The sequence below is a fragment of the Pleurodeles waltl genome, chromosome 4_2, assembly GCF_031143425.1.
Source record: "Pleurodeles waltl isolate 20211129_DDA chromosome 4_2, aPleWal1.hap1.20221129, whole genome shotgun sequence".
NCBI lineage: Eukaryota > Metazoa > Chordata > Amphibia > Caudata > Salamandridae > Pleurodeles > Pleurodeles waltl.
Genome location: NC_090443.1, coordinates 127,733,825 through 127,755,589, shown reverse-complemented (window position 1 = coordinate 127,755,589; position 21,765 = coordinate 127,733,825). Strand labels below are relative to the sequence as shown.

At 42.8% G+C, this 21,765-nt stretch overlaps 1 protein-coding gene across 3 annotated transcripts in view; it reads right to left on the bottom strand.

The window, feature by feature from the left end:
* Window positions 1–21,765, bottom strand: part of LOC138292373 (FAS-associated death domain protein-like) — a 141,911-nt gene that overhangs the window by 52,018 nt on the left and 68,128 nt on the right. For 2 of the 3 annotated variants that reach the window (XM_069230937.1, XM_069230938.1), the window contains 2 exons: window positions 16,447–16,786; window positions 1,025–1,084 (listed from right to left, as the gene is read on the bottom strand). In XM_069230937.1, the coding sequence (XP_069087038.1) occupies window positions 1,025–1,084; window positions 16,447–16,723 (337 nt within the window). In that variant the 5' untranslated portion in view covers window positions 16,724–16,786. The remainder of the gene's footprint in view (window positions 1–1,024; window positions 1,085–16,446; window positions 16,787–21,765) is intronic. The other variant, XM_069230939.1, reaches the window with a different exon arrangement.

Genomic DNA, 21,765 nt, shown 5'->3' with positions numbered 1-21,765 from the left:
AACGACGCCATGAAATGAAAGTGAATGTAAAACAAAATACTGCTACACTTGGAAATCTAATTTTGCAAGATTTCATGGCGGTAGCCATCTTGAATCTTCAGTTTAAAACAATGAAAATGAAGAGAATTAAATTGTTTCCCAAACGTACCTCTAGAGTCTTGAAACCCTCTGAACCTCACCTGGTTGTAAGTCCTGTAACTCATCTCTTGTTGTACAATAGTGTTGGAGGTTTTCTAGCTAATATTTTTGATTGTTTCATTCTCTGGAGGATGTCAATATTAAAGGTAATCCCTGTGACATTTTGTTTTTAGATACATTTTGGTTATAAGATATTTAGAGAGAGTAACTGAAAAAGAGGTGTTGGTAAACCAGGTATTAGTATGCTTTACAGAAATTGAAATTGGAAATTAGCTGAAGGTAATCAGGAAGAAGACTGATACGATACATTTTCTTTTGTAGGCCAGAATACAGAACTTGTGTTTACTGAAAACAGTCTGATGTGAAGAAAGTGTTGCTTCAGCTATGTTTTCTTTCTTGCTCCATTCACATTGAGTACTCGTGATTCACACTAAAATAATTGTGTGTCTGGAGTGCTTTTTGGGAGAGTGTGAACAATCCCCGGTGTATTCATGGTACTCCTGCAGAATATTCTGGTTAGAGTTTTGTGACAGAACGGGAAGCCCATGATATAAAACTTTGCCCGAAGACCATGAATCCTACCACCTTCTATTTGAATGATACAGAAAAGGCCATTGAAGACTTATAATAAGAAATGGAGGAATCTTGGAATAAAAAAACAATAGTTGTGCCAACAAATAATAGGAATTTTAAACAGAAAGGACAGAATAAATGCCTCCGCTGCTCATTTCCCAACTAGTGATTATGGAGGAGCCCAAGTTCACGATAGAGTTAATAGAGAAATCTCACTGATAGAGACACCTCAGCAGACGTTGAAGATTTTGAAGCTCCAGGAAGGTATGTGGGAGACCCACAAAAACTAAGGATATTTCATAACCAATGTTACCTGCATATTTATGTGAGTTCAGTGCTTCCCCAATCCCCGAAGCAGAGTCTTGGTCCTTGGCTGTGGTGGGAAAAAAAAATCCACTGTTGTACGATGTAGAAAAAAATATTTTTGTTCAACACAATTTAACATGCTGATAATGAGTTTTTACATTTAAAACAAGAAAAGAGAGAAGTATAAGAATTTATTGCAGAATTCAAAGACTGCTCTTAGTGTTTAATTAGCATAATGAAAAGAGACACTTTCTTTCGATTGTGCTAAACAAATGTCCTGATTAGATACAAGTAATTTATCTTTTGATAATAGTATAACATACTCAATCAACAACTCACATACAATTATAAATGTGAGGAGACTAAAAGGTATAAATTCAATCCTTTTTTATATATAAAAGATTATATTAAAGGATCTACAACTACGTTAAATGATGCTCGGTGAACTGGTTGGCATTTGAAGCTCTTCAGGGTGTGGAAGCGGAAGGCTATGATTGTGCTGAATTGGGTGGCCATGCCAAGTTTGCAGTTAATCACTATCATGAGGTTCTTGGCGTAAGTACTGGGTGTGGGTTCCAGTTCAGTTGGCCACCAGATGGAGTTCTACGGTGAGATAGTCTTCCCGAAGATCACAACTTTTGTCTTCTTGGTGCTGAATTTTGGGACAGTTGGTCTTCATCCAGTCAGCAACTGCGGTTGTGCAGGTGGTGAACCTGTTTGGGGTGTTGAGCATCTTGTCCGAGAAGAAGAGTATGAGTTGCATGTCATGGGTTAGGAGAGGATATCTTAATAGGAGTGGATAATGCTAGTCAGAGGAGTCGTGTAAGTGTTGAAGAGGGTAGGGCTGGGTGGCATACTTGCTGTACTCCACAGAGGAGGTTGCAGGCATCCGAAGAGTAGGAGGCTAAGCTGACTGCTTGGGTCCAGACAGTCAGGAAGAAGCAAATTCAGCGCACAGTCTGTCCTTGGATTCCCAACTCATGCAGGCTTCGGATAAGGATCGGGAAGGGGGGTGGGGGACTGTATTGAAGGATGCGGTGAGGTTCTCCTTGTCAAGGGAGAGGAGGAGGACTCTTTCTGAGCTGCGGCTGACACTGAAGCTGGACTATGTGACTTCGAGTTGGTGGTAGCTAGGATGGTTGGAGAGGCGTCTGTTGATGACTGTAGGACTTTGGCCGGGAATGGTAGCAGGGAGATTGGTCAGTAGTTGGCGACTGTTGAAAGGTTCAGGTGTGAGTGCTTCGCTGATAGTTTTGAAGTTCTCTGGTGAAGGCATGATGGGGGCAGGAGTTAGATGGGATCCAAGAGTTGATGGACTTCATGGTGGTGGCAGTCTCTACCATGTTGAAGGCGGACCATGTTTTCAAGGTTGTTTCCCTGGTTGACATGGGCAGTCGTGTTGAGAGGTATGTGGGGTTCAGTTGGTGGGCAGAGTTGCTATATATGAAATTGAGTTGCTTACCTGCAAATGTAGTTCTCCAGTACTGGTATCTTTCACAGATTCACATGCTTTAATCATTCCCCGTCTTCGAAATGGGAGTCCCACAGTACCATAATAAAGCAGTATTATATATATATATATATATATATATATATATATATATATATATATATATATATATATATATATATATATATATATATATATATATATATATAACTACCATAGGCGATAATGGCAATGAAAAAGTCAATTTAATAGCCAGTGTCCTTTGTTAAAAAAGGACCAAACATGAACTATAACCAATCAGGTGACGGCACTCTCTAGAACACTCTTAAAAGAGGCTGATTCCCTCAGATTTTCAAGTGTGAACTTAATTATTCTTATGGCTGAGGGGAGCCTCTAAGGGGAGGAGGGTGAATCTATGAAAGATACCAATACTGGAGAACTAGAGTTACGGGCAAGAAACTCATTTTCTTCTCCAGTATTGGATCTTTCATAGATTCACATGACTGAATCAGAATAACAAGCAATAACGTAAAGAACAATATTGATATCATTGTAAAACACATGTAGCGGATGGTGGGAAAGTCAAAGAGGCTCACCTTATTTAAACAGATGTCATAACGCTGCCTACCCCACTGCTGCATCAGTTTTATGAGTCTCGTCCAGGCAATAATGCTTTGTGAATGTGTGTCTGCTGGACCACGTTGCTGCTCAGCAGATATGCTGAATTGGTACTCCGCGCAAAAAGAGCTGCAGATGTGGAAACGGCTCTGGTGGAATGGACTTGCACTTTGCCTTGCAATGGTTTTCGGGCTTGTGAATGGCAAAACTATACAGTTGAAGCAATCCATCTGGCGATAGCCTGTTTGGTCTTGGAAGACCTTTCCTGATACCGCCATATGCGAGAAACAGTTGGTCTGCTTTCAGCATGTGATGGGCCCTTTGCAAATAGAACTTGAGGCATCGTTTGATGTCTAGAGAATGCAGAGATGTTCCTGCAACTGTCCGGGGGTTTGTGAAAAACATTTGGAGAACCACTGGTTCGTTCAGGTGGAAATCTGATGGCACTTTAGGAAAAAACTTAGGATTGGTTTGGAAAATAACACTGTCTGTCATAAATTGAAGAAAAAGTTCTTTGATGGTAAAAGCCTGGATGTCCCACTTACTCTTTTGGCCTAAGTGAGAGCCAGTAGAAGCACCATTTTCCCAGTAAGGTATTTCAAATCTGATTTATGAATTGGCTCAAATGGTGGCATCATGAGTTGCCCCAGAGATATATTGAGGTACCACAATGGCGAAGGCTTTTGTATAGGAGGAAAAACCCTTAAGAGGCCCTTGAGAAATTGCTTAAAAAGTTGATTAGACCCTAGGGAAGGTGCATTATTGGTGTGTCTAAATCTTGAAATTGCCACCACGTGCACTTTTAATGATGAAGGGTTTCCATTTAAATTTATAGGTTCTGTTTGGTGTGTCCGTTCTTGCCTTTGCAAGTATTTCTCTGCAATCTTATGGAATGTCTACTGATGAGAATTCATTGAACTCAGGATCCGGGCCGATAAGAGTAGTGATGCTGGGTCTGGGTGTTGTATCTGGCCCTGGTTCACTGTCAACAAGTATGGTGTTGTTTTGAGTTGTACATGGGATAGCTCTGAGACGAGTAAGAGTTCTGTGAACTAGAATTGTCTGGGCCACCTTTGGGCAATGAGGAGAAGCCAGCAAGGTTCTCTCTTCAGTTTGTTGATTACCTTTGGGATCGGGGGAAATGATAGGCATAGCTTCCTGACCATTCCATAGAAAATGCATTACCCCACGACCCCTTTTGGGGATGCCAACTTGCAAATAATGGGCATTTCTTGTTCTACTTCGTAGCAAATAGATCTAGGTTCGGTGTGCCCCACTTGTGGAAGAGTTCCTCCAGACCCTGTTGATTCAGTTCCCATTCGTGGTACGGAATGGTGGTCCTGCTTAGTAAGTCTGCGAGGAGATTGGACACTCCGGACACATGTTCTGCTCTGTGCGATATGTGATGTTGAAGCGCCCAGTTCCAGATGTCCTGTGCTTGAGATGAGAGCGCTAGTAAGCGCATTCCTCCTTGCTTGTTGATGTAGAACATACTGGTGGTTTTGTCTGTTCACATGAGGACCGATGATTGTGTTATCTTGGGGAGAAAAGCCTTCAGTGCTAAGGTGATTGCCCTGAGCTCCAGCTGATTGATGTGAAGCTTTGTTTCTTCTGAGCTCCACTTGCCGCTGATCTGTAGGTCTTGAAGGTGGGCAACCCAAACTTCTAGTGAAGCATCTGTTGTTATGATAAAGCTGGGAGTTTGTTGTTCATACCCAAACACTTTGGATAGATTTGAAGGTTGTGTCCACCAATACATGGCTGTTTTCATTGTTGGTGTTATCTGAATGAGGTCTTCGAAGGAACCCTGTGTCTGGAGCCATTGCTTGTCCAGTTCTTCTTGAAGTGGACGCAGATGTAATTGACAATTTGGGACTAGAGGGATACAAGACAAGATCATTCCCATCAATGATTTGTATATCCGAACAGAAACAGACCTTTTTGTAGATAGCCTCTGAGCTAGTTGTTGAATGTTCCTTTGCCTGTCTTTGGAGGGAAAAGCCTTGTTTTTTTCCGTGTCCAGAATAACCCCCAAGAATGTTAACCTTGCTGTTGGTTCTAAGTGAGAGTTCTGGTAGTTGATAGTTAGAGCCAGTTTGTTGCACAACGAGAGGCAGACAGCTGTGGCTGTTGTTGTTTGATGAGATGTAGAAGCTTTTATGAACCAATCGTCGAAGTATGGGACACTTAGATCCCTTGTTGTCTGAGGTGAGCTACTACCGGGGCCAGCATCTTGGTAAACATTCTGGGGGCTGATTTTAGTCTGAATGGTAGTACCCTGAATTGTAAATGGATACCGGCTACCTGGAAGCGGAGGAAATTGCGATGTTTTGTGTGTATTGGGATATGAAAGTATGCGTCCTGGAGATCGGGTGAAGTCATACGATCTACCCTGTTCAAGAGTTGTAGTATATTTTGAATGGTCACCATGCGAAAAAACTGTTTCTTTAGAAATTTGTTCAATCTTCGAAGGTCGAGAATAGGACGCCAATCCATTGAGGGTTTACTGATCAAAAAAGAGAGGGAGAAGAACCCTATTCCACTTTGAGTTTTCAGAACTAGTTCTATTGCTCTTTTTCACATCATGTTGGATAGCTCCTTGATGAGCTGTTTTAATCGAGGTGGTGTTTGGGGTTTTTTGGAGAAAATCTTGGGAAAGTCACCTGGAGATGACATCTAGAACCCACCTGTCTGATGTTATTGTGGACCATTGATGAAAATGGTGTGTTATACGACTTCCAATCCAGGATGACAGAGAGGATGAGGTAGTCAGTATCACAAAGTGGTAATTGTTTTCTTGTATCCCTGCCTCAGACAGGAAACTTTCCTCTGGGAGAGTGCTTATAAACAGCCGCTGGTGGTTGTCTGTATGGCTGCTGCTGAACATATTGTGGGGCGTATTGTGTCTGACCTGACTGATACGGTATGTAGGGTTATTAACTGCCTCTAAACTAATCATTTACTGCTATGGCCTCCATGGTGGAGAAACTCTTGCCGATGTCATCAAGGTGACAGCCACCCTTGTCCAGAGGAGAGGAAATAGGTGTGAAGGTGTTGTTATAGCAAAGTTGCGCTACCTGTGATACTACAGAGTCTTGCTTTGGTTGTCCAGTAAGGCAAGGGATACTGTAGATGGGTTTTCCATGACTTTCAGACCTTTCTGCCAAATAAAATCAATGACTGGGATAGCTCTGACCGATTTCTTAACAGGATCTTTGAAATCGTACAGAAAACAGTCTATTTCCTTTGTAGGCAGTGGCATTTCAAAAGGTTTGGCTTTCCATGAAGGTATTGAAGCCACCAACGTCTTGCTGTGGAGAATTTAATGGTGCTGTTAGTGGTGAAGATGGGGTGGGATAAGGTAGTCGTCCCACTCATCTGGTACTGTTGTTACATCTCTTATTTCTCCTTCTTAACTATCATCCTCAGTAGATGGAGCATCGTTAGCAGGGGTTTGAGCTTAATCGCCTGCTATTCCTGGTAGAGGGGTAGTATTTGCTACAATCACTGCTGCAGGTAAAAGTTGCGTAGCATACCCTGCAAATTAATTACAAGGGACATAGACATAGGAATAGATGAGTCCTGTTGGCCCGGCATCAAATATTCCTGATGGAATGGCTCTGTGTGCTCTCTAGCAGAGTTGTCACCTTCCTGATCTTCTTCTTCTTCGTCATATCCGAAAAATTGGCATTTGACCCGTATGTGGGATGGGCTACTAGCTATCCCAAAAGGATCTTCATTGTCAGAGTTCTCACCATCATCCAAGAGGTGTGCCGGTGGGTAAGGCAACACATTACTTGGGGAGGTGTGAATTGGTAAGATGGTAGACGACGATGACTTTCCCTTTAAAGAGATTAAGGACAGCAGTGGAAATGTCTTTGTAGATTGTTTTGCTTTTGGTTCTGAGTGTTCCATCGCTGGAGGTTTCTTCATTAACGGTAAGGTAGTGGTCAGTTGTGTTGTCGACGGCAAGGTTGTCGTCGGTTGTGTCATCGACAGCAGTGTCATCGACAGTTGCATCAGTGAAGTCATCATCGACGGGGGCTGGTTATTGTCGATGGTATCATCGTCGACAAGACCTTTGTCGCCGGTGTCATTGACAAGTCCGTCCCTGGCGAGTCTTGTGACGTCAACAGGATCTTCGTCGTTGACAGTAAGTTGAGAAAGGATGTTGTCAACGGTGTCTCCGTCAATTGGCGTTTCAGGATCATTAGACACTGCAGTGGTAAAGGCTGACATTGTTATCGTAGATGCGGTGGTTGACGAGCGAGTTGTTGACGAGTGTACATTTTTCTTGGATTTTGTCATCGATGGCGCAGACTGAGAAGCACGCTTTGGAAGTGCTTCTTTCAGGGAAGGAGTAGTAAGGGCAGAGAGAGTCTTTTGTGAGGCAGTTTTATATTTTTTGGAGAATGAAGAAAGGTCCTCCTGCTTATTTTCCTGTCCAATCTCAGCATGCTTTAATTTCTTAATGACCATTTCAGGTGGTTCTGAGGTATTTTTTCCCCAGCTTTAGGTCTTTTAAGGGCAGATGATGTCTGTGAAGAGTCATAACTCTCCTCCTCAGATAAAGGGCACTCTCTGGTTTTTATCTTTTGTAACCACAGTAAAATTCTACCTTCCCTGTCCTTTTGAGTTTTCTGAGAAAAGGTGCGACAGATTTTACAGTCTCTCACCGTATGCTCTGGATGGAGGCAAATTCCTTGTGGTGCGTCCTCTGAATGGAGTCTTTTCTTGCCACAGGTGCCACTGGCTCTGAAAAGTACTTTTTTAGTGATTTGAGACGTAGTGTCCAGTCAGAAAACAGTAGGAAGATACAATGAAGATATCCAGGAACTTAGGGCCAGATGTAGCAAACGTTTAGCGAGTCGCAAACGGCAAAATTTGCCGTTTGCGACTCGCTAAACGCGTATCCCAATGCAGAAATGCATTTTGCGAGTCGTTACCGACTCGCAAAATGCATTTCAGACTTGCAAATAGGAAGGGGTGTTCCCTTCCTATTTGCGAGTCGCATTGGGATGCAATACCATTTGCGACCGCATATGTGGTCGCAAATGGCATCGCAGTTACCATCCACTTCAAGTGGATGGTAACCCAATCGCAAATTGGAAGGGGTCCCCATGGGACCCCTTCCAGTTTGTGACTGGACCCCAAAATATTTTTTCAGGGCAGGGAGTGGTCCAAGGGACCACTCCCTGCCCTGAAAAAAAACCGAAACTAAAGGTTTCGGTTTTTTTGAAGTGCAGCTCGTTTTCCTGTTAGGAAAACGGGCTACACTTCAAAAAAAAAAACTGCTTTATTGAAAAGCAGGTCGCAAACATGGAGGTCTGCTGACGACAGCAGGCCTCCATGTTTGCGAGTGCCTATACTCGCAATGGGGCCGCAATTTGCGACCCACCTCATGAATATTCATGAGGTGGGTCATTGCGACCCCATTGCGAGTCGCAGTCGGTGTCTGAGACACCGTACTGCATAGCAATTTGCGACTTGCAAATTGCGAGTTGCAGGGACTTGCAATTTGCAAGTCGCAAATTGCCGACTTGCTACATCTGGCCCTTAATTCCTTAAAAAAAGTTGTGAGGGAACAAGTAGTATGAGCAGAGCTCAAGGGGGCTCTCATCACATGATGTGCAGTAGAACATCTGAGGGAATCAGCATCTGTTGGAAGTGTTCTAGAGGGTACTGTCACCTGATTGGTTACAGTTCAAGTTTAGTCCTTTTTTTAAAAAAAGGACATAAATAGGCTATTAAACTGATTTTTTCATTTCCATTATAGCCTATGATGGTTACATATATATATATATATATATATATATATATATATATATATATGGAAAATGTCACTTACCCAGTGTACATCTGTTCGTGGCATGAGACGCTGCAGATTCACATGCTGTGCATTATCCTGCCATCTAGTGTTGGGCTCGGATTGTTACAAGTTGCTTTTCTTCGAAGAAGTCTTTTCGAGTCACAAGACCGAGGGACTCCTACCTTTCGGCTCCATTGCGCATGAGCGTCAACTCCATCTTAGATTGTTTTCCCCGCAGAGGGTGAGGTAGGAGTTGTGAGTATACTAGATGTGCCTATGCAATGGAGTAGGTATGTATGTACATAATGTGTATCAAAAGAATATTTATTTACAAATTTAAAATTTTCATTCAACTAATAACGGCTACAGGCTGGAGGCTACAGGGGGAGGTGGGAGGGCGCATGTGAATCTGCAGCGTCTCATTCCACGAACAGATGTACACTGGGTAAGTGACATTTTCCGTTCGGTGGCATGCGTAGCTGCAGGTACACATGCTGTGCATAGACTAATAAGCAGTAATCTCCCCAAAAAGCGGTGGTTTAGCCTATAGGAGTTGAAGTTGTCTGAAATAATGTTCTTAATACAGCCTGTCCTACTGTGGCTTGTTGTGTTGTTAGCACAACTATACAGTAATGCTTCGTGAATGTTTGAGGCGTAGACCAGGTGGCTGCCTTACACATTTCTGTCATAGGTATATTCCCAAGAAAAGCCATTGTGGCGCCTTTTTTCCTAGTGGAATGCGCTCTTGGTGTAATAGGTAGATCTCTTTTTGCTTTAATATGGCAAGTTTTAATACATTTAACTATCCATCTGGCGATGCCTTGTTTGGATATAGGATTACCTGCATGAGGTTTTTGGAAGGCTACAAACAATTGTTTTACGAAAATGTTTTGTTCTGTCAATGTAATACATTAGTGCTCTTTTTATGTCTAATGTATGCAAGGCTCTTTCGGCTACTGAGTCTGGTTGCGGAAAGAAGACTGGGAGTTCCACAGTTTGGTTTAGGTGGAATGGCGATATGACCTTTGTTAAGAAATTGGATTTGTACGGAGAACCACTTTATGTTTATGTATTTGTATAAAGGGTTCTTGAATAGTAAATGCTTGTATCTCACTTACTCTTCTAAGTGATGGGATAGCTTTTAGAAAGGCTACTTTCCAAGTTAAGTATTGTATTTCACAAGAGTGCATGGGTTCGAATGGTGGTCCCATGAGTCGTGTTAATACAATATTAAGCTTCCACGAATGCACAGGTGGTATCCTTGGGAGTATGGTTCTTTTTAGTCCCTCCATAAATGCTTTAATGACTGGGATTCTAAAAAGCGATGTTGTATGTGTAATCTGCAGATAGGCAGATATTGCAGTGAGATGTATTTTAATGGAAGAGAATGCAAGATGAGACTTTTGTAAGTGTAATAAGTAGCTTACAATGTCCTTTGTGGAGGCATGTAGTGGTTGAATGTGATTAGTGTGGCAGTAGCAAACAAATCTTTTACATTTGTTTGCGTAACAATGTCTTGTTGTAGGTTTTCTAGCTTGTTTAATGACCTCCATACACTCTTGTGTAAGGTTTAAATGTCCAAATTATAAGACTTCAGGAGCCAGATTGCTAGATTGAGCGATGCTGGATTGGGGTGTCTGATCTGTTGTTTGTGTTGTGTTAACAGATCTGGTATGTTTGGTAATTTGATGTGAGGTACTACTGATAAGTCCAACACTGTTGTGTACCACGGTTGGCGAGCCCAGGTTGGTGCTGAGTATTAGTTTGAGTTTGTTTTGACTTAGTTTGTTGACCAGATAAGGAATGAGTGGGAGAGGGGGAAAAGCGTAAGCAAATATCCCTGACCTACTGATCCATAGTGCATTGCCCTTGGATTGAGGGTGTGGGTACCTGGACGCAAAGTTTTGGCATTTTGCGTTTTCTTTTGTTGCGAATAGGTCTATGTTTGGTGTTCCCCAGCGGAGGAAGTGATCCTGTAGGATCTGGGGATGAATTTCCCATTCGTGAGTTTGCTGGTGACCCGACTGAGATTGTCGGCTAACTGGTTCTGAATGCCTGGTATGTATTGTGCTATCAGGCAAATGTGATTGTGAATTGCCCAATGCCAAATCTTTTGTGCTAAGAGACACAGTTTTGACGAGTGTGTCCCCCCTTGTTTGTTGAGATAATACATTGTTGTCATGTTGTCTGTTTTGACAAGAATGTGTTTGCGGGCTACCAGTGGTTGAAATGCTTTTAATGCTAGAAACACTGCTAGCAGTTCCAAATGATTTATGTGAAGTTGTTTTTGGTGATTGTCCCATTGACCCTGTATGCTGTGCTTGTTGAGGTGTGCTCCCCACCCTATCATGGAAGCATCTGTTGTGAAAACAGCTTGAGGCACTGGGTCTTGGAATGGCTGCCCTTTGTTTAAATTTATAGGGTTCCACCATTGAAGCAAGAAGTGTGTTTGGCGGTCTATCAACACTAGATCTTGAAGTTGACCCTGTGCTTGTGTCCATTGTTTTGCTAGGCACTGTTGTAAGGGCTGCATGTGTAATCTTGCATTTGGGACAATGGCTATGCATGAAGACATCATGCCTAGAAGTTTCATTCCAAACCTTATTGGGTAGTGTTGGTTTGACTGTATGCTTGATGTTATATTTTGGAACGCTTGGACCCTTTGTGGGCTTGGAGTGGCAATTGGCTTTTGTGTGTTGAGTGTTTCTCCCAAGTATTGTTGTATTTGGGATGGCTGCAGATGTGACTTCTGGTAATTTATAGAGAACCCTAGTCTGTGTAGAGTTTCTATGACATATTGCGTGTGAAGAAGACACTGCTGTTGACTGTTGGTTTTTATTAGCTAGTCGTCTAAATATGTGAATACGTGCATGTGTTGTCTCCTTATGTGAGTGGCAACTACTGCTAGGCATTTTGTGAATACCCTTGGGGCCGTTGTTATCCCGAACGGTAACACTTTGAATTGATAGTGTACGCCGTGTATTACAAACCTTAAGTATTTTCTGTGAGAAGGATGGATGGGTATGTGAAAGTACGCATCCTTGAGATCCAATGTTGACATGTAGTCCTCCTTTTTTAGTAAGGGAACCACGTCTTGAAGTGTTACCATGTGTAAGTGGTCTGATTTGATGAAGAGATTCAGTGTTCTGAGATCTAAGATAGGTCTTAACGTTTTGTCCTTTTTTGGAATTAGGAAATATAGTGAGTAGACGCCTGTTCCTTTCTGATGGTTGGGTACTAGCTCTATTGCTTGTTTTTGTAATAGTGCTTGTACTTCTATTTGTAATAGGTCTAAGTGTTGTTTGGACAGATTGTGTGTTCTTGGTGGCACATCTGGCGGGAAATTTGTGAATTCTATGTACTAACCATGTTGGATAATGGCTAGGACCCATGCGTCTGTGGTAATGTGTGTCCAGTTTTGATAGTATGCGGTCAGTCTCCCCCCCCCTGGTGATAAGTGTTGGGGTTTTGTGACATTGAAGTCACTGTTTGGTCTGGCTTGTTTTGGGTGTCTGGAACTTTCCCCTTCCTCTTGGGAGTTGTCCTCTCTATAGGAGCCACGAAACCCTCCCCTTTGGTATTGTGCCTGATAGGTGGGTCTGGTTTGAGAGGTGGAAGGCTCTGGTGTTTGTATTCGAAAACCTCCCCTGAATTGTGGCTTTCTAAATGTGCCTCTGACTTGTGGGGAGTAGAGCGCGCCCATGGCTTTGGCCGTGCCCGTGTCTTTTTTTAACTTTTCAATTGCTGTGTCCACTTCCGGCCCAAACAATTGTTCTTGGTTAAATGCCATGTTTAACACCGCTTGTTGGATTTCTGGCTTGAATCCTTGAGCTTCTTAACCATGCTTGTCTGCGAATGGTTACCGCAGTGTTGACCTTTCGTGCTGCTGTGTCTGCCGAGTCTAGTGCGGACCTTATTTGGTTGTTGGATATTGCCTGTCCTTCTTCCACAACCTGCTGGGCACGTTTCTGGTGTTCTTTGGGCAAGTGTTGTATAATGTGTTGCATCTCGTCCTAGTGTGCCCTGTCGTAGTGAGCAAGTAGGGCTTGCGAATTAGCAATACGCCATTGATTGGGTGCCTGTGCTGCCACTCGTTTGCCAGCTGCGTCAAACTTTCTACTCTCCTTGTCAGGCGGTGGAGCGTCTCCTAACGATTGAGAGTTTGCTCTCTTTCTTGCTGCTCCTACAACCACCGAGTCCGGTGTAAGTTGTTGTGTTATGAACACAGGATCCGTTGGGGAGGCTTGTACTTCTTCATCACCCTAGGCGTGATAGCCCTTCCTTTAACTGGCTCCTGGAATACTTGTTTTGCGTGTTTGAGCATACCCGGGAGCATTGGCAGACTCTGGCAGGAAGCGTGGGTGGATGCCAAGGTGTTGAACAGGAAATCATCCTCTATTGGCTCAAAATGCATTGCTACGTTGTGGAACGTAGCTGCCCTGGATAGTACCTGCGTATATGCAGTACTGTCCTCTGGAGGTGACGGCTTTGTTGGGTAACAATCCGGACTGTTATCCGATACTGGTGCATCATATAAGTCCCATGCATCAGGATCATCCTGTGTCATCCCTGTATACACATACAGGGATGACACAGGATGATCCTGATGCATGGGACTTATATGATGCATCAGTATCGGATAACAGTCCGGGTGACTGCATTGGAAGTGTTCCCACTGGAGACAGTTGTGGTGAGTGTGGTGGGGAAGGTTGTGGTGAAAACCTTGGTGGTGGGGATTTTTCTCTAGCCACCTTCGCCTTCAGCTGGATTTCTGTCTCCTGAAATGCCAGTTTTCTTTTGATTTTAATTGGAGGGAGAGTTTGTATTTTTCCAGTCTCTTTCTGGATATACAACCTCCTTTGTGTATGGTCCGGTTCGTCCATACTTATTTCCTGCTCAAACCTATGTCTTTCCTTCATTTGGCTGGAAAGTCCTTGCTCTTCTGTGTAAGAGCTTCTTTTCGGCTACGAAGCCGCTTTTTTCGGTACCGATGTTTCAGGAAATGTCTTTTTCGGTTCCAATACTATTTTTCTTACTTTGGGTGAGTCGAACTCTCGGTGTCGAGATCGTTCGGTGCCGGAATCTCGACCGGAGTCGGAAGTCTTCGGCAAATCTCTCGCCTTTTTCGGTGCCGATGTATGGTCACCTTCTTTTCAATGGGTTAAGCCATGGCCTGCTGGCGGTGGCGTCCCCTTGGCCTTAAAAATCTTTGTGTGAGTTTTGGACGGGGCAGGTTTACTCACTGTTCGCTGCACCATCGAGGTTCAGTCACTTTCGGATTCGTCTGAGTCCGATCCCTGGATGGAAATTCTTTCCTCCTCTCCGACGTCGAGTTGCTCTCTCGGTGTCGACGTCATTTGTAGTCTTCTCGCTCGTCGATCACGTAGGGTCTTTTTAGATCGAAACGCTCGACAAGCCTCGCAAGTATCCTCTCTGTGTTCTGGTGATAAACACAGATTACAGACCAGGTGCTGGTCTGTATAGGGATACTTCGAATGGCACTTCGGACAGAAGCGGAAGGGGGTCCGGTCCATTAGTCTTCGACAATGGATGTGGTCGGGCCGACCAGGCCCCACTGAAGAACGGAAGCCCTGAAGGGCCGCCGGAGCGCTCCTGCTGTCGGTGCTGATAGAATAACACTAACCCGGTACCGAACGAGAACAATACCGTCAAATTTTCGATATTTAGCTAACTTTCCCGATTCGAAATATGGTGCGAAGAGGAACACGTCCGAACCCGATGGCGGAAAGAAAACAATCTAAGATGGAGTCGACGCCCATGCGCAATATAGCCGAAAGGGAGGAGTCCCTCGGTCTGGTGACTCGAAAAGACTTCTTCGAAGAAAAACAACTTGTAACACTCCGAGCCCAACACTAGATGGCAGGATAATGCACAGCATGTGTATCTGCAGCTACACATGCCACCGACCATATATATATATATATATATATATATATTTTGCTTTATTATGGTACCATGCACTCCCAATTCGACGACGGGGAATGATTTAAGCAATTGAATCTATGAAAGATCCTATACTGGAGAGCAAGGTTATCTTGCTGCAGAATAATTCAGAGAGCTTGTTATAGAGGTCCTGGTCCTGATCCTGTGAGGGGGTGACAGAGATGGAGGCACTTATCTAATAGACTTCGTAAGATACACCCTGAGAAACCAAGACCAAAGAATACCCATAAAGATGGGGCAGTGTCACAATCTGACAAGTTCAAAGAGAAAAACAGAGATGGGTTTACAGGCTGTAATAGAATAAAATGGAATCTTACTGGGATAATCCATAACACACTTCCACTGCAGGATTAAGTTTGCAGCAATGCCTCATTCAAAATAGCATTCGCTGTGGACAAGAATGCCACAAAGACAGCTTGACAGTGAAATAAAATACTGCAAGTGTTGGAAAATCTTATCTTGTAAGATTTCATGGTGACGGCAATTTTGAATGTTCAGTATAAAAGGAGAGAGCAAAGAGAATTAAATCACCTCCCAAAGACATTGCTGGAGTGTTGGAATCCCTGGTGAATTTGGAGCCATGCTTTGTTCTTCCAGTTGCCTTGGATGCCTGTTTCCCACATCCGTACTACTGCTACTCTTGGAAGTTTGGTAGGAGGGTGTACATTCACCCACGATTGTTTCCTGGACTTTAATGAGATTCTTCAAGGTGTTGCTAGTAATGTCAAATGCATCGTACAGATTTAATATTGCTGAACTGGAATTCATTTCAAGTGTCAAGCTTACCAAAGACTGAACTTTCTAGAACATTTTATGGACTTTACTAGGTTATGAGTGCTGCAATTCATCTCCTGTGATACATTCATTTACTGTTCTAGAAAGTTCAGTTTTATTGTATTTATTTTCACATTTCCATCTGCATTTACCCATATATATCTTTGCAATATTTTACTGTAGCTATCTTGTTGATATTTATCCATATTTCTTTAGTGATTTGTGAAAACATGTCCGAACTTGTATATTTCAACATTTACTTAGCAAATAAACGTGCACTAATACTTTAATGTCTGACTGGTTTTGGCACACAAAACAACCAAATATAATAAAACAGTCCACCTGCATGAAAATATTAGCATTTAAGCACAAGCAGCTGATGAGATGTGCAGTTATTTAGGCAAATCTCATACTGTTTTAACTCCTCGTGCTGTTGCACAGCAGGAATTAATGAATGACAGTAAGGCCAGTAACTTAAAAGAAGCCCATTTTCTCCTTTTTTCTGCTTTTAATGATAAATACAGCCAGGCATCACATTGATTTCTGCTTGTATTTATCTGAGTATCATTGTGGGTCTCGGTTGCTTTTTCAGAGGTGGAGCAAGCAACGGTTATTCTTTGAGTTTTCTGACAAGGATACCCTCCCTGTATAGCAATAAGACATTAATAAAATTTCCTTTCAGCATCACCTAATTTGCTGGGTCTCGAAAGACTACAACATTCCCAGAACAACATCTTCCACAATATTCTGTGTCAGAAGTCCTTCTGAAAACCATGCAGTGAAGGAAGAACATTTTGTTACAAGTATATCTTACCACAGAGTTCAGTGCAGCTATCACCAAGTTTTACACGCAGTTCCTCATACAAGTCCATCCTATTAATTCTCTTCATAATGTCTGCTATTATTCTGAGGGCTTCATTTGTGTAGGTCTCCTCCAGTTTTTGCACCAATTCTGTCGGAGAGATGTCATCTGTTTCCAACCTGGACAAATGGGGATTACGGCTTTGGTCTGTGAGGTGGAAGAGCAAGCTGTGGTACTGGTTTTTGGAAAGTTTATTTAGAAAACAAAGCAGAAGTTCCCGGTCTGCCATTGTTCCTCCTTATTTCAAATTGTGCTACAGGTTTTTCTTCTGTAAGTGTATTTCCGAAGCTCTCTGGAAATAAACAAAAAAATAAAAAGCTTACATCATCTCATGTTCAAAAAAGTCACAGTGGAACCATATTTCAAGCTCTGTTTAACTATCCAAATTGTGAGTATGGTTCAGATCTTTTACATATTACACCACATTTCTCCACATTATAAGCCTTCATACTGGTGACAACAATATCTCAGTGTTGTTTTTTATTCATATAAATAAGAAAAACAGGTACAAAAAGTATCATATGAAAATCCGTACCCCCAAAGTAACTGATAGAAACAAAAAATCTTTATAAACAAACATTCTTTAATTAATCATTTTCAGACAAGATTTACAATGGCATTTACACACTCAAGTGACATATAAGAATATTAACACCGCCAAGTGTATTTGCAAATTCACGTGTGATTTAAAAAAGTGAATTTCCTTGTACTTGTTAATTAATTTACACACATATACAATTCTGGCACTATGGCAGAATTTTCTGTCTCAGTAAACCCGCAGAAGATTTGGAAAGCACATTGCCCCCAGGATTAGAGAAATTTACTCTGATGAATGCCTTAGATGGAGTAATTTTGAAGTTGAGAAATATAGGCCAGCTCCCTCAAAACACGTGTAGGTGCTGGGATAGAGGTGTCTACAAGTAACACATGCTACCTATGGTGACACACAAACACACACACACTTAGTTAACAATTATTTTTTCGTGAACACAGGCCTGAAAATGCTGTGAAATGTGCCTGTCATGGTATACAAAGGCTCCTCCACTTTTTCTCCTATATGGATCTTCATGAAATTTGGCATGCTGAAGCTGAGCTTATTAAGTTAGTGGAATGCCAAACTTCCTGAAAATCTTTCAACAGGGTTAAAAAGTAAACGCAAATCAAAAATGCACATATATTTTAGACAATGGAAGTTGCCATAATGTAATTAAGGTACAGCCACACTTTGCATTGCGAAGGAATTTCTGATTTGCCTCTAACTTTGGTTTGCTGCTGAACCATAATTAAACTTTAACTTTTTTTCATTGATGTTCTAACGTTTGGAACGTGATGCATAAAAGCCCCCTGAAATTCACTGTAAAAAAATAAAATAAAGTTAAAAGTTATGGGTCATATGGTGCATGCAGTTTTCCCTTTCCATGTCAACAAAACCTAGCCGCCATTAGAAATTAACGATTAATTGATATTGTACGCCAAGCACATATCATCTTACAACAATACACCAGCCATCACACTACACACAGACCATTATATAGGAGAACGGAACCATAAAATGTATGTCAAACACCTGCCAACACATCCAACCATGAGTTACAGCATACACCCACTTACCGACCAGGAGACAACCACACACCCACGATCAGACGGCCACACAGCCACTATCACACACCAACTAGCATAAATGGCAAACCAACACACCTTCAAATAAACACATACCCCCATCATACATCAAGATAAACCCTAATAAAAGGTCAAACAGCAATCACAAACCCGCCATTACAAAATACCTAACTCATTCAACCACATAACATCAGTCGGAGAGGCACAGAGGATCGTATGGCCAGACCACTGCCATCTTTTGAACAAACTGTCTTATGGCTGCACAGTCGTTTTTTGAGAATTCTGTGCAACAAAGGGTTACAATTCAAGTGTAAATTTACTTGGGCATTACACTTCAACATGCTAAAATGTGGAGTAAGGACTTTTCTACTTCCCTGAATGTTTATTCACATTGAATACACATGGGAATCTGTGACCCTCACAGGTTCCGAGACGGGCTCCTATATTTCTTTAAGAATTCTATGTAACATCATAACAATAAAACAATAGGCACAAACTTTCAACTCTTCAGCTCTGATTTTGTTAATCTGGCAATACATTGTTTAATCTATAAACAAAAACGTATATATAAAATATACCTCACAAACCCAAAGCAACCTAGTACTAAGAACCAAACCTGTACCCACATGCCTTCCCAGATTATTTTCAAGCAATATATTTGTTTGTAGGTATTAATTTGGGAACCACCCGAACAAATTAAGTTATTGTGCAGGAAAGGTATGTAAATGCAATGAAAAACATAAAAAAATATACTCATAAATGCAATATGAGCACATTAATGTAGGAAGGGGTTTTATGCTCTATTTTCAAATGTTGTACTACCCAATTTCAGAAATGTCCTACATTTAAACAGCTTAAACAGTTTTACCCAAGGCCAAGGTAATGTATATAAACTACTAAAAAGCACATGAGCTCAATTTCATTCCGACTAAATTGCCGCTTTGTAGGTGATTCACTGGAGACTTCAGGAACAGGAATCTGTTGGAATCTCTATTTTAAGTGAAATATTCTTACTGTAGGTTCCAGTCACTGAAGCAATTAACTATAGGAGACACTTTGATACGTAACAAGTGGAACATGTAAACTGCTTTGGCCAAGTTTTTTTTTCCTCGTGTTAACATTGTCAACAGTAAGTGACCGTCTGAACTGGTTCCAGCTCCCGAACAGAGAAAACTAAGACCAGTTTGCACATTGTTTGTAAATTAGCTATTTGAAAGGTGTAATGCTTATACTCAAGTGCTCAGAGTGTGGCTAGTGCACTTTATGCCCCTATGGGGGCAGACTGGGGATATGTGCCCGTATCCACCACTCGGGGACATAAAGACGGTCTATGCACTTTTGGGGTGGGGGCATGCTACGTCCATGGTAGGAAGCCCCCACCCCTATGTTTAATGGGCTTTCTGTCCTCTGGGGGTGCCGATAGTGATAATCACTGCCATCTGCCCCCAAGAGGGGGACAGAAGGGCTGTCCATGCCCTTTTAGGGTCAGGGCATGTCGATGATGAGCAGCCCCTACCTCCATGCTTTTTGTTTGATTTTTCCTTTGACTTCTAGTGTGCTTTCTACCCCCACCTCCCCCGATGGAGCAGACTGGAGTGTAACAACCCCTTCCAACCCCCTTGAGGGTTGTCTCTGCCCTTTTTGGCGTGGGGGCATGGCCATGCCTATGGTGGGTAGGGCCTACCCTTATGGGTTTATCCTCTGGTGTTTAGTGACTTTTTGCACTTGGGTGGAAGGGAGTGGCAGGAAGAAAGACTGTATGTGGCCTTTCTGGGTGGGGGTATGGTGGGCAACCCCCATCCTTCTTTTTTTACAATAACCCTGGTGTTTAATGGGCTTTCTGCCCACCCTGGGACCGGATTGGGGGTAATCACCTCTATTCCCCTAGGGGGGCATAAAGACACTGAAATGTTTGCAGTGTGAGGGGGCACAAGCCATTGCCCAAGAGGCTGATTCCCCAAAATCCCTGGTGTCTAGAGGGTTGATCCCTGCTTGGGGATGACTCCTATGTGGCGAGCCCCAAGCATGGATCTACTCAGCAGAGATAACATTGGAAAGGGGAGATTTGCCTCTTTCCAACAATCCTCTCCTAAAATAATGCCTCCTGAACACTGATGGAGTGAAAGTAAAACAAGCCCATCAGCTCATTTTACTATCACTTTTCATGTAATGATGTCACACTGATTGTCATTACAAAACACACAAAAAAACTCAGGATTCTCAAGAAGCTCTTCCCAAGCAGCTTGAGCTAGAATGAGAAAAAAGAAAACCCAAAGCAACCTTTATACCCTTCACCTGCCCAGTGACAGACCCTATGCAAAAAAACAGTGTATTAATTGTGCTTTGATGCTGCTCAAGGAACTTGCTCCATTCACACGTGGTCAGGGAAATCTCAAGTGGTTGACTCTGTAATTAGCAGTCTTAATGTTTCTTTTGTTAATAAACTCTATTGGACTTTGATTTCAGTGTCAGAAAATTTTCTTTAACAAAAACTGGTGAATTGGTTTTGAAACACCAGCAATTGGTCAAATGCTGTGACTGGAAATGGACAGGACTCCCCACAAAAGCCCCATGCGAAAAAGGTAAGGAGGATTCTTAGTGGGGAGCTTGGATGGAGAAGAGCCCGCAGGGGGGAGCGAAGCAGGAATCCTGATCTCAACACCCAGCTGGAGGATTGGCCACAGGGAACAGGTAACCACCCCAGCCTGCAGGAGCAGCTACCTCCACCCCTCGCACAATTCTGCTGTAGGACAATAAAAAGAACTGAAGTAATGCTGGGTAAGTACTTATTATGTATTCCTGGTTGGGGGTGGGGGAGGGGGAGTCAGGGGATTCAGCATTCCTTGGGTTCCTTTTTTCTGTTGTGGAAATAGGTGTAGCTCTATATTTAATGAGTGGGACAAGGACTGGAGGGACCTGGGGGTAATGGAGAGATAACCAAAGAAGAATGATTGTCCTCAGAGAGGTGTTCCCAAACTTACTCACAAAGTTAGCTAGACCACATCATGGTACTGCTCATGTCATTAGTGCCAGGACAATTTATCCCTCAAGTACCCATTGCTTTGCACCGTTTGCCCTGTCCCTATTTTGGAAATTAGGCATAACCTGCGGAATCAATATTTCAAATGAGGACCATTTGTAAAAACCTCCCAGATGTGCCCAGAGGCATGAAACGAGAGAAGCGAGAAGAGAGACGTGAAGTGTGAGATGTGAGCGAGGCAGCCGAAATCGGGTGCTGCAGAGTGTGTGCTCTGTGAGCTTCGCAGAAGCAGTTCGGCTAGTGCAGGGTGCGGCTTTCCTGTGCTCACACTTGTGCCCCGTTCAGTCCAGCCGTTTGCCCTAAACACCACAACCTGCAGCCGGTGTTGTCTACATTCCCTCTATAGCATTCTCATACTGCTTTTGACCGCTTCAGCCCTTTATCCTTAAACCCTCCGGAGATGAGATCTGGGAAGGCACGGGGCCGAGCTCCAGCTGTAAGTAAGATCAAGCTTGAGTCAGCTACAGGAGAGAAGGCAGCAAAACAACAGACTAAAGGCATGAAATCAAGGGACTGTTCCTTGGATAATCGTACGTCAGGCCCAGAGCACATCTCAGGTGTGGATTTAACTTGCAGCGGAATCCCGGGCGTGCATCACAGCAAGGAAGGGA